Source organism: Panthera pardus, unplaced genomic scaffold, assembly GCF_024362965.1.
Source record: "Panthera pardus isolate Hobbes unplaced genomic scaffold, ASM2436296v1 HiC_scaffold_8, whole genome shotgun sequence".
NCBI classification, from domain to species: Eukaryota; Metazoa; Chordata; class Mammalia; order Carnivora; family Felidae; genus Panthera; species Panthera pardus.
Genome location: NW_026527013.1, coordinates 94,348,001 through 94,366,590, shown reverse-complemented (window position 1 = coordinate 94,366,590; position 18,590 = coordinate 94,348,001). Strand labels below are relative to the sequence as shown.

The window sequence follows — 18,590 nt, the reverse complement described above, 5'->3', positions numbered from 1 at the left end:
ATCTACTATGCACAGAGGAAGCACTTAGTCATTTGTAATTAGTGAAACATACCTGGCTTAAAATGTGGTAAAGAATGAACTCCAGGCCACGTGTCCTCATTTGGCGTTCCGAGAACCTGGTAGAGAGCAGGAAATTGTGGAAACAGACTTATTATTTCCAAAGCACTCAAAACTCTCCAGTGTAGAAAAACAGTACACTACATATGATGAAACTCTGGATTTTTTTCCATGATCGTGTGCCAGGGACTTTATTTCAGTACAAACAAACCCCAAACTAAAAACTAAAGAGCCACCCAAGATGAATGTCTGCATTTGAACAAATGCAGCTGAACACAGTAAGCTTAATCTGCTGCATTTCATCAGCTCCAAACTTACTGGGTAGGCTAAGGACTCAAATGATAACTTATTAGCTCCACAGAGCTGAACAGAGTATGTGTATGTGCCTCATGATTCCTGCATGAGCTTTTGTCCTTCACTCCAGTATCAGATGTCTGATCATTTAACAGTTGTAAGAATTCTGTCATTTCTTCCCCCAAATCCTCTGTCTAAGCATCACAATGTTTCAAAGAAGCAGGACAGACAGCTTGGGACACTCATTCTCTAATGGCCATATTGCTCATTTCAGTTAACATGTTTATGTGGCTTAGGATTTCCTCATCCCCAAATACGGCCCTCCCTACACATGTTCCTCTCTTCATCCACATTTTCACCTTCTTTCTCCATCTATTTTTCTATCACCACGATGTTTGGTCTGGCTGAAGGGCAATCACCGCTCACATAAAACTGGGTTCGCTCCATGTGAACATTCAGGTCGACCAGCGGTCGCTGTTACACTCCATGATCACAGTAAATCACAGATCGAAAACAGTGGAGTTGGAGGGTTAGGAGCTCACCCCTGGAGACAGATTTCTTGGGTTCAAATCCTTGCTCCCCTACTTACTAGTCATGTGATCATGGGCAAGAAATAGCCTCACAGAGGTTCCTCATTGAACTGAACTTTCAATTTCCTCCTTTGTAAACTGAGGATGACAACAGCACCTACCTCGTTTGTGGCGAGAGCACTACCCGGCATGAGTAAGCACTATGTAAGTACTAGATGTTACTCAAAGTACCCCCAGAAAACAGGGTCAGGTCAGGGAGGCACTGGCCATGGGGGAGAATACAGTGACCCCCTCCATGTTCAGGGGAGTCAGTGCCACATGCTGTATGTTAACTCAAACTATGATGGACCAACACGAACAATGTAACAGGTTAGAAAGGGCAAGAGATAAAGCCAGAAGCTGGCAAAAGAGGAGGAATGACAGAGATCATGGAAGGAAATTAAGATATTCTACTTTATCTGAGGACTAGCATGTACTCCTAGGCAATAAGGAAATACAGAGCTCTGATTATTTATGTATTTATTTAGTAGGGGACAGGGCTGTCATGTCAAAGGGCGGTGCACATACAGTGAGTGTTTCACTCACCGCTTCCTACTCTAGTGAATCAGGATTAAATACATTATTACGTTCCCCCACAGAAACACTGAATCTGGGTTCTGGAATGAGATAATATTTTCTTTTTAACTGTAACTGGTTAATTTTTGCAAGCACTAAACAAGAGTAACATCAATAGGCACATCTACACAAAGAAAGCCACACTATGGATGGGCTGGGTGGGCGGTGGGGAGACAGTCAAGAGGGCTGGGGGCGGGGGGGAGTGGTGGTAAGATAGGAAAGGAGACAAAGACACCATGTCTGACACGAACTACTGCAGTAACAGTGTCTGCAAAAGGCACTTCCTCTTCTTTTCAAAAAATTTATTTTTTATTACAAAAATTTTTTAAGTATTTTAATTTATTTATTCATTTTGAAAGAGAGAGAGCATGGGAGGGGCAGAGAGAGAGGGAGAGGGAGAGAACCCCAAGCAGGTCTCCTCACTGTCAGCACAGAGCCTGATACAGGGCTCAAACTCATGAACCAATGAGATCATGACTTGGGCTGAAATCAAGAGCGAGATGCTTAACCAACTGAGTCACCAGGTGCCCCAGTACTTCCCCCTTTTTTCCCCACTAATTCCAACTATTATTTCAAGACAGGGAGACAACCAGTGCACACAGCTCATCTGAGTGATGCTCCACTTTGAGCTTCCACTAAAATCCGCAAGAAAGTCGTGAAGGACATTAGCAACTAAAGGAAGGACGTTTCAGCTCAAAACCATGATTTGATCACAACCAATCTATCACATATGACACAGACCCTCTAATGGTTTTAAAAGCAACAGAAAGTCCAGCCAGAACTTGAACCTTTTTCTCTCACTCTTAGTAAAGATAGTGGTATGACCCTGACTATACCTGTTTCTACAAAACCTGTTTGTGTTACCAAAACTTCTTCATAGGCACTACTCCCGTCCACACCCAGTGTTCTGTTTCAAAGTGATTATCAAATATTATGGCTGTCTCATAAAAGTCATCTGCAAAGAGAAAATCCGTAAGACTTTTAAAAAATTATTATTATAGTGCTGACTGATGAGACTACACACCTCAATTTCTTCCTGCCTACAACTCCTGGGCCATTTGCACAAGAAATACAATGTGGACAGAAAGTGGGCAAAGGAAAACAAGAGTTAAAAATCAGTCTTGCTTCCTGTGAAAGCCTTTTTGGGAAGGCAATCTAGGTTAAAGGTATGGTTAGAGATGATAAGCTATGTGCGCTCGGAAGAAAGTGGGTGTATGTTGTCTCTGATGTCAGATTTTCATTTATATTACTTGACTAAGACACTTCTTGTTAAAGTTTATTTGTTCAGTTTGAGAGAGAGAGAGAGAGAGAGAGAGAGATAAAGAGAGAGAGAGAGACTGACCAGAGGAGGGGGAGAGAGAGAATCCCAAGTAGGCTCTGGGCTGTCAGTGCAGAGCCTGATGTAAGACTTGATCTCATGACCAGGAGACATGACCTGAGCTGAAACCAACAGTCAGATGCTTAACCAACTCTGCCACCCAGGTACCCACCAAGACACTTTTAAGTTAGAAAAAGAGGTATTCTCTAAAAGTAAAAAGTAATCTTTTGCAAATACAGTGCAGAAGAAAATAGCACCATCAACATTTCAGATGTGGTCCCACATCTGTAAATAGGCAGATTGCTAAGGTCTGAGGGGCTTTCAGTTTTCAAATGACAGACATGCCATATGTTAAAAAGCTTTCTACATAGTCATTTAAGCAGCTTCCCCTGAAATCTGTGCCTGTGGCTGGTACATTGCCCTGTTCCTTCATTGGTTCATCTCTTCACAGGCTAACATTTATTGTGTTCATCACAGAAGACAGAAGGATGAGACTGGGGCTCTGCCTGGAGTCTGCCTCCAGTGAGGCAGCTGAACTGGGGCAACAATGGGCTGCCTTCAACACAAGTGCTTTCTCAGAAGTTTGGGGCGAGGGAGGTGACAGTCCAGAGTGGAGGTGTGCCTGAGTCCCCCTGGGGCCAGGGAGAAAAGCGGCATGGGAACATTGAGTATTGGTTGGCCAAGTACAGAGAAGGGGCATAGGGGCAGGGGATGGGGACAGCAGAGGACTCCGGTTGTAAGGAAAGGCTGTGTCAAAATACTTTCAGTTCTCCAAATTCTCATGCTGCTCGTGCCTCCATGCCTTCTCACAGTGGCTTCCTCTTCTGGAATGCCCTGCCGACCACTGGCCAGGTTAATTCCTACTTCTTTTTCTAGCTTCAGCTCATGGGCTCATGAAAGACTTTCTGGCATTTTTGGTCCACGTTGCATGCTGTGATCCTTGTGATCTCTGAGGGTTTTGTTCAGTCTCCTTATATGGCCTACTCGCGGCCTTACAATTGTTAGATTACTGGTCTATCTCCGCACTGCACAGTAGACATCTGAGTGGAGAGAGCAGTATTCATCTTTAGATCCCTAGTGTCTCCTATGTGCCTGGCACCAAATATGCACTCGGTAAATGCTGACCGAATGAGTGAATGGCGTGTCTGGGCTACAGAGTGAAGTTTGGTGTCACTGGACTGTTGGCTGGGTTATGGAATGGGAGGCTAGGGCCAGATACCGAATAAATGGGGCCTGCATTTTATCTCAGTCTCAGGTTTTTTCAGACTGCAGGTCACATGACCCCTGGCAGGGGCGGGGGAGGGAGGGCTGTAAATTTCATGCAGTGTTGACATCAGCATTTTTATAAAGATGAAAACAATAGATAATATCAGAAGGTAACAACGTACATGTTAAAGATGCATGTTGTTTTATGAAACTTATTCATGTTATATCTGTGCACGTATATGTATATGTGTGCGTTGTGAGTCATGATGTAAAATGTACTTGTTACCACTTAAGAGCCATTTTATAGGGAATAAGAAGCTATTAGTTAAAAATCAAGAATGTAGGTGATAAAGCAGGTTTGGGGGTGAGGGAAATGAGTTTAATTCTGACCTTATTAAATGGTAGAAAGGCCTGCAGATCAAGATAGGGGATGTGTAAAGAGCTGCTGGAAATACAGATACAGATCTCAGGAGAGGGATTAAAATCGAGAAAAACATGTGGAACTCTTTAGCATATTTATGGTAATAGAAAGTAAATGCCAAAGTATAAGCTACAAAATGGTCTTACTTCCCTATATTCATGCATACACAGTTTCCAGAAGGGTGTCTCTGTGATTTCCTGGACTTTTAACATCTGTAAAGAAAAACAAGGGACAATCTCACCTTCTCAGGAGAGGTTTATACTGTCTGACCCTGATGAATTATGATTTAATGACCCCAAACTTAACTCTTCTGGGCTTACTTATACACTGACGGGTCCAGCATAGATCCCACCCATCACGTCGGCCTCTATGATGAGCAGAGGAAGATGCTGAGAAAAAAGAGGGTCTCTCTGCTGAAATACCTACTTTATAAGTAACAGAAGAAAAGCAGATTCTAAAGTTCAAAAGCTAAGAGCTCAAGAACTAGTGCTTGTCAGAAGTACTTACTTACCCTTCCAAATTTTTAACAGTTCCACAAATTCCCACACTTCCCAGTTTTTGCTTTTGTATAGGTCCCAGGGCTGCTAAAAATGGGTCCATAGCTTTTTCCTGAAGAACACCCATGGTTTATGCAGAAGAAGGACTGTTAATAATTTTCCTGGGCCAAGGGGTCAGAGGAGTCTCTCACAGAGACTCTGGCACAGAGGAACTCTGGCCAATCAGGATAAATCTGGCCAACTAACTCTGGCCAATCAAGATAAAACTAGTTCACACAAGTATGTGCTAATGCGGCAATGTGGAACGTGCTGGACACCCACTTTTGGGTTTGCAGTTGTGTGAGCTGGGCATTTTGTGGCAGTGCTGGTGATTTCAAGTTGACTTAGCAATGAATCTAAGGCAATGGAGAACAACCAAATGGCTTTGGTTTGGCTTTTAAACCTCAACTCTGAAAGTCCATACATACAACATCTCTAAAATAACAAGTGCTTCACAGCTGTACTACTTTAGGTTCTGGAAGATTTTTTTCCTAATGTTTATTTATTTGAGAGAGAGAGAGAGAGAGATGGAGGGGCAGAGAGAGAGGGAAACAGAATCAGAAGCAGGTTCCAGGCTCTGAGCTGTCAACACAGAGCCCAACTTGGGGCTCGAACCCATGAACCATGAGGTCATGACCTGAGCCTAAGTCAGATGCTTAAGTGACTGAGCTACCCAGGCACCCCAAGTTCTGGAAGATTTTTTATGATCCCTCAGTGAGAAGTCCTAAATGAAGCTTGTGAAGAAACTCAGCAGAACTGAGCTTGGCTATTACACACTGCACTCTGGAACAGATGGCATAAAGTTCAAAGATGACCCACAGAAAAAAAGAACTTCCTAACTTTCCTCCTTCCTGTGTGCACTCTATCAGGAAAAATAGTTATCAAGTGGGTGGAGCTGGGATTCAAAATCAGATTAGTCTGACTACGCTCTTCAGAGCTGTACTATCTCACTCCCAGGAGGATCTGAAAGAGCAACGTGGCTCAGATGGTGTTAAATGATAACATGGCCCAGACTCCATAGGTTATGGGTATGAGGAACAAGGACTTTTTCATTCTCCTCTCTCTTCCAGTCCAACACACACATACACTCACACACATAGACACACATGCACACACACTTGCACACACACACGCGGGACCAGGTACCAACTTCTTCACCATTTTCATCAGTGACTTAAAGAACATCATAGAAAAATGTATTACATTCTCAGATGACACAATAGGAAAGATATGAAATATTCTGGGGCGCCTGGGTGGCTTGGTCGGTTAAGCGTCCAACTTCGGCTCAGGTCATGATCTCACGGTCCGTGAGTTCGAGCCCCGCGTCGGGCTCTGTGCTGACAGCTCAGAGCCTGGAGCCTGTTTCAGATTCTGTGTCTCCCTCTCTCTCTGCTCCTCCCCTGTTCATGCTCTGTCTCTCTCTGTCTCAAAGATAAATAAACGTTAAAAAAAAATTTAAAAAAAAGGATATGAAATATTCTGAAGGCTGAGCCAGGATTAAAAAATATTTAATCAGGTAGGAACAACAGGACAAGCCCAACACAGGAACACCTAATAGCAATAAACATGAAGTCTGGGACCTAGGTTCTATTAGTTGTTTGAGATGGAAAGACTTAGCAGGCAACAATTTGTATAACCAAGGACTCATGGTTTTTAGCTGAGTACAAATTCTATGAGACCACTTGGTGGAAATGAAAGGAGATTGGAGTATTCTGACTTTAAGATAGCCCCCAAATCCCTGCCTGCTGGTGTTTACACTCCTCCCCTGGACTGTGGACGGAACCAATGACTTGCTTTTAACCAACAGAATATGGCAAAAGTGAGAAGATGTCACTTCTGTGATTACAACATGTAGGATGCCAGCCCTCATCTTGCTGGGAGACTCTCTCCCTTGTTGGCTTTGAGGGAGCAAGCAGTCATGCTGGGAAAGCCGTAAGACAAACACCTGGAGGTAGATTCAGACAACAGCCAACAAAACTCAAGGCCCTCAGTCTAATAGCTCGCAAGAAACTGAATGCTGTCAACAACCACGTGATCTTAGAAGTGAATCCTTCCCTAGCCCCAGTGAATCCAATCCATAAGATTGCAGGCCCAGGTGACATCGTGATTGCAACCCTGTAAGCACCTGAAGCAGAGCACCAGCTAAGCCATGCCTGGATACCTGACCGACCAGAACTGAGATGACAAATTTGTGTTAAGTGGCTCAATTTGTGGTAATATTGTTCTATAGCAATAAACCACTAGTACAGATTAAATCACTGAATCATACTAGTCAGCACATCTGGATTGCTGTGCCAATGCCAGGTGCTGCCTGGGAAGAGGGACAAAGATAAATAACTGTCTTCTACAGGATGTACCCAGAAAGGTCAAGGGGTGGTGAACATATGTCCCATAGGTGGCTTGGAAATGTTTACCCTTGATGACAAAGAAATGGTTTGGAACATCACCTCCAACAGATCAAGTACTGCAATGTCAATGGGTGATCTATGCGGTAGATCATAGATCATGACTGATCTATGCGGTACTGAGTCAGCTGGAAAACAACGGCCAGTGGGTTAAGACATTAATATACAACAAAGAAGGGCATGCTAATGATAAGAACTGTACAAATTGTAATGGCAGCCTTATGAGGTTTAATTAGAGCTGAGCGTTGGACTGCACTATATTCTGCATTCAGATATAATAAGGATCGAATTCTGCCTCCACTGACACAAGGATTATCTGTGGTAAAATTGTGATATAATATTACAACAAATAGCTTACAAGATTAGATTATGCATTTACATCTACCTTTGTTTTTATGTGGCCATAATGATAACTTGCAGGATAGATAAGGAGAAGCAAGTTGATTAGGAAAAGGGTGTGAGTAGATGAAGGAGGGTAGAGAAAATATGGATGAAAGCTTTCCTTCCCTATTTTCTATCCAAAGTAAGTACCAATATTAATTATTTTGCAGGGAACCAGAAAAAATCAATGGCTGATATCAGAATCTTTTCTGGCAGCATGATAAGCAGATACATGCATGTATGTAGTGTGTGTATACACGTATATGATATGTGTATGTGTGTGGATATGCACACACACAGATATCGAGCCTCTCTTCCCTCATTCCCCCGGCTTTATCTACAGTGCCACTAGGCAAGGGGTTAGGGCTTTACACTGTTCATTTTTGGCAATGGACAATGGCATACAGGTTGTATGTGGGACTAGAAAAGCTGCCTTAAGATGCTGTGATTCTGGGCTGTGTTTCAGAGGCCAGAACCAGTAGTAAGATTCTGCAGAGCAGCAACCTTTACTGAGAAGGGCCAGCAGGGGGAGCCACTAAACTGAGAAAATGAAAAGCTGCCTGGAGCTTCAGAAAGCTGCTTGAATATTTAATCAGTGGCTCAACTGCTGAATTAAAAGAGATGGTGTTTCCAAAATACTGTGCAGTTTTCAACATGGCAAGGGTTCAGATGGGAAGGAACCGAAATAAATAAAGGACAGCTCTTTGATTTCTACTTAAAGTGAATTCAATTCATCTGCTAGAAGGTAAAGGTCTGGCTTGGGGCGCTTAGCTGCCCATGGAATCATCTGGGAGGCATAAAAACAAACAAACAAACAAACAAACAAACAAAAAACACGTTAAAAAACACAGTAAGGACTGGGACCCACCCCAATGATTCTGATTTAACTGGCTGGCACTGTAGCCTAGGTATGAGGAATTTTCTAAAGCTCCCTGGTGATTCTAATGTCAGCAAGGGCTGGAACTGACTGGTCCAATCTAACCAGGCCATCTCTCAGAGGCCCTCGGTTGTTAGATGGTTTACAGATTTTTTTTTTAAGTCTTCTGCCTGGATCCAAAGGGCCACACAAGATTTTCAGCAGATAAATGAACAGAATAAGCAACTGGTTGTCAGACAAATTAGAGGAGAACTAAAAAAATAAATTTGACACTATTCCAGAAAACGCTCTTCACTGGAGCATTCTGCATGGAGAGCAGCTCATTTAAAATATATTTTCCTCTAACTAAATTTTCATTCTTCCCCCTCCTCCTTCTCTCCTACTGTTTCTATTCCCTGTCTCCCTAAACCCTGACTCCCTCATGGATTTCACTCTCATCTCAACTGCTTTTCCCTTCTTTTCACTGAGTGATGTTACCGTTGACAAGGCTTCAGCCTGTCAGTCCCCAGCTGTGCACTGTGGGAGCCCCAGTGAAGGAAGTATACGTGCACGCCGGTCAGGACCCCGCGGGTGGAGGCTGCAGAGGCTGGAGGAGGGCAATGTTGCCAAGCAGATGCAACGCAGTGAGGCTGACTGAAGAAGCAGCGGCATGAAATGTGGAAAAATGAACCCAGGGAGAGGGACCTGGAGGCAGGAGCCCAGATGGTGGAGCCTTGCTACTCAAAACATGGTCCATGAACAAGCAGCATCAGCACCACCTGCAGAAAGCAGCTCAGGCTCCACTCGTGACCTGACGAATCAGAATCTGTAACTCAACAAGAACCCTGGATGAAATGTGAGAAACGCTGCTTTAAAGAATACGTTCTACCTGGATTTTTCAACCTAAAAGGCACAAGCAGTAGAGAGGAAATTCTGGTCACAGGTACACCTTCATCCAGAGCACCTAGGTAAGATTATCTGTTCAGGTAGGCTTTGGAAAGGGGGGTGGGTCGTGGGCAACTTCCAGTTCAGCGGTGCTGGCACCTCATCAGGAGTTACTGCAGATGACGGTGATTTCATGACTGGCTCGGCATTCGGTGCCTCAGAGCTCATCCCCCACACCTGCTCTCCTGTCCTCACTTTAACAGTCTCCTAGCCTAGGTGTTTCTTATAGCAAGAGGATTAGAATCATTTCTGGAAACAGGCTTAACACAACAATCCACTGATGCTCTTAACTTCAGCTGTAAACTTGAGGCCAGTTAAAATTCTACGATACACACACGTGTCATATATGACACATACCGCAGGCCCAAATTGATCACCTTTTTATTTTTTTCGAATGAAAGTAGTTTTCCTAATTTCTGAGCATTAACTGTGCACAAAGCAATGTGCTGACTACAGGGAGACACAAAGATGCAAAACTGTAGCTTTTGTCTTCAAAAATGGAGTATTTGGGGGGCACCTGGGTGGCTCAGTCATTTGTGTCTGACTTCGGCTCAGGTCATGATTTCATGGTTCATGAGTTTGAGCCCCTGTGCTGACAGCTCAGAGCCTGGAGCCTGCTTTGGATTCTGTGTCTCTCTCACTCTCTGCTCCTCCCCCGCTCATGCTCTTTCAAAAATAAATAAACGTTAAGAAATTTTTAAAAATGTAGTATTTTAAATATTCATTTTTATTAAATTACAATTAAAAATGGCAAAGCTACCGAACTGATTTGTAACACTATGAAACTCTGACATCCTTAAGTATGTTTTAGAAGATTACATGCAGATACTGATGACTGCATTTAAGGCCCATCTGGATAATCTAGTTTAATCTCTGTATTTCAAGATCCTTAATATAATCCCATATATAAAAACCTATTTTCCAAATAAGGCAAAATTACAGGTACAGAGATTAGGGTCTGATATTTCTAGGTGTCCCGTATTCAGCCTACTCCAGAGTAAAATTATCATTTACAAAATATTAGTTATACCTGATACTCAAAATGGGTATTTTATATAAACAAGACACACAGTAAAAGAACAAGCTATGGGAACATGTCTACTTTCAGCAATAATACCCTCACGTAAGTTGCTGTACTATTTGCAATTTCACACCTATTATTTGATGAGTTATGACCAACCCAATAGACAATATTAGCTGCTTCACAGATGAGAAAACTATACTGCAAAGAAGGTTGATCTGGATAGGTCCCCTAGAAGAGAAAAACAGCACCAGGACACAATCTGGATTTGTATCTGGTGCCCTTCGCACATCATCACTCAGATGCCAGCACATTATTAATAGGTTAATTCATCTCTGTTGACTCTAAAAGCAATTTATGTATGCAAGACCAGCAAAGACCAACAGACCAAAGCTGGGTGCTCAGCCAAGCATCCTCACTAACGAAGCGCTGCTGTGCTCCTGCTAACCCACTGGGCATACCTAGATTGGTTTCAAAGTCAAAGATATTTCCACACAGCTATTTACTAACAAAACTGATTTTGTCACTCATTCTTATTCCAACCTGACAAAAATAATAGAATTGCTTATTCCTCACACTGAGGAAAAAAGGGTGTATTTATTTTTTCTTTCTTTAAACCTAGTGCACAGAATTTTGTTTTAATTAATGTAATAAGCGCCTATGAGCTCACCACCTCAGACAAGGACTATAGGTTATTTACCAGCAGCCACATCTAATCCTGTAGCTCAGGCCCCACGCAATCATCCAGCCATTCCCACCTGAGGTAAGTTGCACTTTGAATCATGTTCATTATTCTCTACCTTTTGTTTTTATATCATTCTATTGTCCTTATAAGGATTATAGAGTATTTTTATTTTAATTATTTAAAATTTTATATTCTGGATATAATCCCATAGCTAATCTTTTGGAATTTCTTCCCTCACTTAACATTATATTGCTAAGATTCATCCAGACTCTTGTGTAATTATAATGTTCCTGGCATGTTATTCATCCACTCTCTTACTGATAAGCATTTATGTTATTGATCAGTCTGCCCAGGATTCAGAAAAGAAAACTGCATTAGGTAAAAATGGCAAGGTGAAAGCTTAGCAGTGATCTTTTCCCTTTAGGACTATAAAATTCCTGAATGCAAAAATTAAATATCGGCACCTAAAATGGAATTGTTCTCTAATAGTTTGAGAGCTGCTTGGGACTCACAATATATTTCCCCAAAGAAATGACTCTCTGTGGTGGCTGATGCACAGAAGGCTGTTATATTCATAAGAAATCGAAAAAACACTACAGAGCCGAACCGGCCCGTACACCAGCATTTCCAATAAAAATGCAGCCAGCGTGGCAGCCGCAACTCTTCGTATGGAGGTGGCCAGGAAGCAGGACAGGGCCCCTGTCCCTGAGACTCCCCAAGCTCTATCTTGAGGCAGCAACTCCGGGGCAGAGGAGAAAGAACGGACTGGCCTGAGGCTTCCGAGCCCAGAGAGGTGCATGGCTGGAGATGGAGGCCAAGAACGGAAAGGGAGCTGTGTGGCTTGAGAGAAGTGACAAACACCGGAAGGGGTATGGGGTGGCCAGAAAGTGAATCATTTTCTCTGCATTTTTAGCACTGGGTTAATGGGGAGCAACAGCAAGGTTGGGTTTGCAGGCTGCCCACAGGGTGTCTCTGCCGGGGGACAGGCTTGGATTTCATTTCTCCTCTCTACCTGTTCACTTCTTTCATGGAGACGCCTTCCTGCGCTTAGAGTGGGGCACTGGAGAGAGAGTCCCTGGAAATGGTGGAGGGCTTTGAAAGGAGGTTTCCCCTCTCCCATGTTGCTGTGTCTGCGGTGGTGGGGAGCAGGAGGGCAGGACAAAGCCTCACATGCTGCACTGGGAGTGAAGGCTGTGCTTCTATTGGAAGTATGTAGGTCAGAGCCTGCCTACCAAAGGAAATCTATACATTTACCTGTTCCAAAAAAAGATGCTGTTATTTTTAGAGCTTTGAATGGGGTATGCAGGAATGTGTGAGTTACAACTAAACCTCTGCTAAGTTTACTGGCAGGAAGGCTGTTAAAAAATTTAGGTCAAGATAGTTCTATAGAATGTTCTGCATTTACAGTATTTTATTACGGTTTTTGCAACTGTATATATACTATTTAAGTATCATTAACTATAGTTTAACTATATAGCTATACAATGTAACTACTGAACTATAATTTAACCATGATTTCAACATATATATATATATATTATTATTATTATTATTATTATGTATTATTCTTAAAAAGTTACTGGGAACCTGTTTTTGCCAAGGACTATGCCAGAAGCTAGGATACAACTATGGAAAAGACAATCCCTGATAAAGGGTGATGTTTATGATCAGCCTATATCCACTGGGCCCCCCAGGCCTACTGCTGGTCAGGAATGCAGTCCCACTCCTACTCTCTTGGCAATTGACATGCAATCCCATAGACTTTCACCTACAAATGGGCTACTGACTTGTAACAGATTCAGTGGGTCAAGAACCGGTATTTAGAATACTGAGGTCAAAATCTGGTATTCATAATCTACAATTAGTAAATTACTTAGAGTTGAAAATGAGGCATCGTCTCAGGAAGCATGGCTGCTACTCAAGTTCTGACAACGCTGGATCTTCCTGACAACCACTGGTACACTGAGAGAGGGGGGGTTCTGTGGTTCTCTGGACAACACTGAGCTGTGGGTTGGTCACCCACATGGTTAACCAATGTTAAATTGGTTATAAATTTCAATTGCTGTTATGCTTAAGTTTAAATTTTAAACTGGTGTTAATTTAGCCTCATCAGCACCAGCTTAGCTTATTGTGAGCTATCTGGTTAAGTTCACATTATATTTTAATGCACTGATGCATCAATGGTATATCTGGCAATTATTTTCCAATAACTAGAAATTACAACAGTTACGCATTGTGGGTTATATATGAATCAGCCAGAAGATTCATATTAAAGCATATAGATGCCTAATTCCTCCTCACCCCTTAATCAGTTTTTTTTTTTTCAAACACTTATTGCCATGGACTAAATGTGCCATCTATCCCTTCAAAACATCTAGATTAATGCATCAAAAAAACATTGCAAAGATAGCTTATTATTTTCAGCAAAGGATCGATTTTTCTAAAAGTTAGGGGTCTGGACATTGACATGGTGTGGCCTCCTTAGACTCTCAAGAAGGCAGCATCTCATCCATCATCCCCTCTGTGCTGTGCCCCTGTCATCCTGCTAACAGGCTGCAGGGGACAAAGAACAGCCTTGCAAGACTGCTGATCAACAAACAGGAGCAAAAAGGCCAGTCCAACCAGGGCGCCATGTTCACTAAAAAGGCAGGTAACAATCCTTTCGAAAAGCTCACCTAGGTTTTTTAATATTCAGCCACATCTGCCTTAGTGTTCCTTATCATTATGATAGGCTCAGAGGGCAACAAGTTGAGGAACAGAGACTGAGGGTGGTAGGCATTTTTGAAAGATAAAGAATTAGGATTTCTGGCCAATGGCACTGCTACCTGGAGTGCTGTGGACTCATTTTAGTATATATAAAACTCATAAAGGAAAAAAATGCTCACTGCCACTCTTATTTTCCTACTTTGCTTTAAAGATAGTGTATAGGCAGTTAGCTCACTCTTTTTTTTTTTTTTTTTTAATTTTTTATTTCAACATTTTTTATTTATTTTTGGGACAGAGAGAGACAGAGCATGAACGGGGGAGGGGTGGAGAGAGAGGGAGACACAGAATCGGAAACAGGCTCCAGGCTCCGAGCCATCAGCCCAGAGCCTGACGCGGGGCTCGAACTCACGGACCGCGAGATCGTGACCTGGCTGAAGTCGGACGCTTAACCGACTGCGCCACCCAGGCGCCCCAAGGCAGTTAGCTCACTCTTAATTGGACAAGGTTGTCCTTGGTAGATGTCTTTCAGACTACATTGTAATTTACAGACAGAGCCATTATGTCTTTCTTTCGCCTACTAGCCTTGTCAAAAGGAGGCAGCAACCATATGATCAAGGTCATCTGCAGTCCCTTAAAGAACCACCCTGGGTCCAAGAACCAGATACATCATCTTCAGCACTTTTTTCACCTCATGTACCATGCTTGCATAAGTGCAATTTAATGAGACCGAAGTCCTAACACTCACTGTCTTCTACTAAGTTATTCACTGTGTAAGCCTTAAACCACCTCCTACTTGAACTGATGAGCAAGGTTTCCCCAAGATGCCACTGAAAATTTATTTTTCTATCTTTGGACAATCCTTTGGTAGATACCCATATCTCCTCCTTACTAGGTGGTTCTGTCGTTGAATTCGGAATTAAGAGATCTGAACAAAGTGGTGGGTACAACTAGAGTATGGTGCAAGGCAATTCAGATTTGTTATAGTATGTTCATAATATGTAACAGAATCTGATCCTCTTATTAACATGCACTATGAAAAGCTTAGTTACTAGATTAGAAACAAATACTTTGAAAACACACAGACCCTCCCACCCCTGACAAAGAAGACCTCACTTTTTGAAGATGATGCCAGTGGTGATGCAAATGAGCACCCAAAACACCTCAAGACATATATCCCCAGTTCTTAACTTACTTTAAAATCATTCAAAATTGGGGGCGCCTGGGTGGCGCAGTCGGTTAAGCGTCCGACTTCAGCCAGGTCACAATCTCGCGGTCCGTGAGTTCGAGCCCCGCGTCAGGCTCTGGGCTGATGGCTCGGAGCCTGGAGCCTGTTTCCGATTCTGTGTCTCCCTCTCTCTCTGACCCTCCCCCGTTCATGCTCTGTCTCTCTCTGTCCCAAAAATAAATAAATAAAAATAAATAAATAAATAAATAAAATAAAATAAAATAATTCAAAATTGCATTTGAGGCCAGGCTACACTGTGTTTGGAGTGAAGGGAGGGTAGAAAACTCTTAGCTGGCTGGGTAGAAGGAATGTGCACAAGTATGGGCTTCAGAAGGGCATACATGGAAGATGAGAACATTAAGTACTCAGGTTGCTACTAAACTAGGAAGAGGTATTTGGAGAGTGCCAGAAACTGGGAATATAATCCTAATATGATGAGTGAACTCATTTCTTCCTTATCCTTGATAACCTCTGTGTGTCACATGTTTACCCCATTTACCTCTGAAGATAGTAAATAGTCACACCACACGATACAAGACAATCCATCACATGAAATTAGCTTAACTAATTAGCTATACTGCTCAGTGATTAACAGACTGTCCACCAGATCTGGGCTTAGGTGTTGGTCTGCCATTCACATACCAACCACAGGATCTTGGTAGGCACAATGACAAGAGTGTGGCCTCTGAGATCAATCTATCTACACTCAAATCCCAACTGAAATATTTTGAAAGCTGTACTTTAACCTCTTTTATTCTAGTTGACTTCCCCATGCCTCAGTTTCCTCTGTTAAACGGGGATAACAGTGCCTACCTCTTTGGGTTGTTGGTCAGAAAATGAGATAAGGTTAATGCATGTAAAGTACTTAGCATACCATGTGACACATGACAATGAATGTTAGCTGCTACTGCTATCATCACTATCATCATAATCATTATCATCCTGATGTGTTGCTTTGCTTCTCTCAGATACACTTTCCTGTTACAGTTATGGGATAGTAACAACACCTGTTTCACAACACTGTGAGAGTTAAATGAGGTAATGCATAAAAGATAATTACCATGGTGCTTTGTTAGTTAACAGTAATAGTAACAGTAGTAATAATAATAAAATAATTTGTCTAGGCATTTCCCCATTGTGGGTTCTATTCAGAAACCTTTATGTCCTTGTGACTATTTAGCATCTTTGAGAAATCTAGTTTCTAAGCCAAAATATGACTTAAATTTTTTTCTGATTTATTCCATAGACTCATCCTGTCCATTTATAATCCCATCAGGAGTGTGAGAGTGCTCGTTCAGTTTTGCCAGGAGTAGGAATGATCCTTTTGAAAAATTTTCCCTGAATGATTATAAGTGTTGTGGAAGCTCTGAAAATCAGCTGTCTGGGAACACCACCACCACCACTGTGACCAACAAAAATCAAACCGGAAGTTTAGCCCCCAACAATACAGGAAGCAGATTCATGGAGCAGATGCACTTGTTATGAAAACAGTAAATCATGCATACTGATAAATGAATGAGACTTGATAAGGACATCGTATTCCACTGTGTGAGAAGGTGGTGCTGTAATGTGAAAAATACAATCTCATGAAGTACGTTGTGTCCTCAAAAGGACAAGGGGATCAATAAAAACACAGTTCGCATACTCCCAGCAAAAAACCGGGTGTTAGCACTTCTGAAGGATTTGGTTGTTTCATGAGATGAAAAATGTCTACTTCGAGGCCTTAAAATATTGATGCCCTAAAGAGTTCTTCCCTACTGCCACACAGCATCCGTCTTAGAACAGATCATGGTGAGAGGCTCCAGAGGCCAAGGGAATAAGTTAAGGGGATGCTGCTTCTCACTGTGCAGGAAATAATTCTTCTTAAGAGGCCATATATCAGTCCAGAAAAAGCTGACAAGCTTTTTAAAAAATACAACAGAAACAAACTAAAAGCGATTCATTCCTGTCATCTTCTTTACATCTTGAACTCAAATTTAAAAAAAAATTGCCAATAAAAATACACAAGTCTGTGTGTCTTATAGTAACTAGGTATCCATATCTGCATGTGTATAAATTCCAGTGCAATCCCCAGAGATCTCCTATGACATAAGTAATGGTAACATGTTTGCCTCTGGAGAGTGAAACCTGGTGCTGGGGTACCAGGGTAAGAGATGTAGTTATATTTTTTCCATTATGTACTGTTTGAGCTTTAAAAAAATCATGCATGTTTTAATTGTTTTTTAAAAATTCATGATAACTATGTAAATAAATAGATATATAAAATGTATTGGGACATTTGGTGACATCTGTACACATTTTTTTGTAGTCACAATTGGGGGAGGGCTCATCACTGGTACTTAGCAGATGGAGACCAAGTCTGCTGTTAAACAGCCTACAATGCAGAGGACAGCCCCCTACAACCAAGAATATCCAGCTCAAAAGGCCAACAGTGCTGCTGTTGAGAAAACTCTAAATGATGGACCCTTACATACAGAACATAAACACTCAGAGTATGAATTATATAAACAACTACTACAGTGGACTCTTGGCTCCTTATCACTCCAGACAGAGTATATCATCCAAAGAGACAGGACATGGAGTTGATCTACAGACCCAACACCTCCCACTCTCAAGCAGTTTCCTGCCTGCTTGGGGAGAAGCAGTTTTCATCAGTGGCTCTTGGCAGGGTAAGCAGCAACAGCAAGATCTGCCCTTCCTGTTGCATCAAGCACCTTGGAGAGATGACCATAAGGTCCTCTCTTCATGGGCCTGTGTGGGTGGGAGAGGGCAATCAGGAGATGCATTGTTCCAATTATTCTTGTTTAAACAAGTCTGGTTAAAAGCCATTCACACACTACATCTCAAATACAGAACTAGCAGCTGTATTCAAACTTTGTATTATAATCCGGTCGCACCATCCCATTGTTTATTTGAGACCACAGGCTTCAATTAATTTAGGGGACAGTATGGTGATCAAAGGAGAAAAGTTTCTTACAAATCAGTATTTGTTTAGAGGGTCTTGTGTCCTTCCAAAGATTCCTTGTCAAGGCAACACACAAAACTTCAAATAATGAAGTACTTCATGGCTTTTGCACTAATGACAACATAAAGGAAGAATGACTCTTGCCTCCTTGAACCATATCATCTATTTAGCTTAATTTCAACTTGTCCTGATATTATGCTTTCCTTTTTTTAGTCAGTGATATTTTTGTCCTTGTTTAATTTTGCATTATACTGTATTATAACAAAATCATAAAATGTTTGAGCTAAAAGGGATCTTAAAAATCACCTAACAAAATCCTCACATTTTATAGATAATAAAAATAGCTACTCAGATACAGATTTCTCTGTAGTCGGTATTGTTCTAAGTGATTTCCTTCTATTAATCCCTTTAATCCTCAAAACTA

At 41.9% G+C, this 18,590-nt stretch overlaps 1 protein-coding gene and 1 long non-coding RNA gene across 8 annotated transcripts in view; one reads left to right on the top strand and one right to left on the bottom strand.

The window, feature by feature from the left end:
• The window catches only part of CDK14 (cyclin dependent kinase 14), a 621,048-nt gene that overhangs the window by 166,995 nt on the left and 435,463 nt on the right, over positions 1 to 18,590 (bottom strand). For all 7 annotated transcript variants that reach the window (XR_008420630.1, XM_019443275.2, XM_053898331.1 and 4 more), the window contains one exon: positions 53 to 116. Coding sequence is in view for 6 of the 7 variants with exons in the window: in XM_019443275.2 (XP_019298820.1) it covers positions 53 to 116 (64 nt within the window). In the remaining variant the exon portion in view is untranslated. The remainder of the gene's footprint in view (positions 1 to 52; positions 117 to 18,590) is intronic.
• Positions 8,859 to 18,521, top strand: LOC109263668 (uncharacterized). The gene is made up of 2 exons (XR_002078323.2): positions 8,859 to 9,587; positions 16,448 to 18,521. It is a non-coding gene; the product is annotated as an uncharacterized LOC109263668 (long non-coding RNA).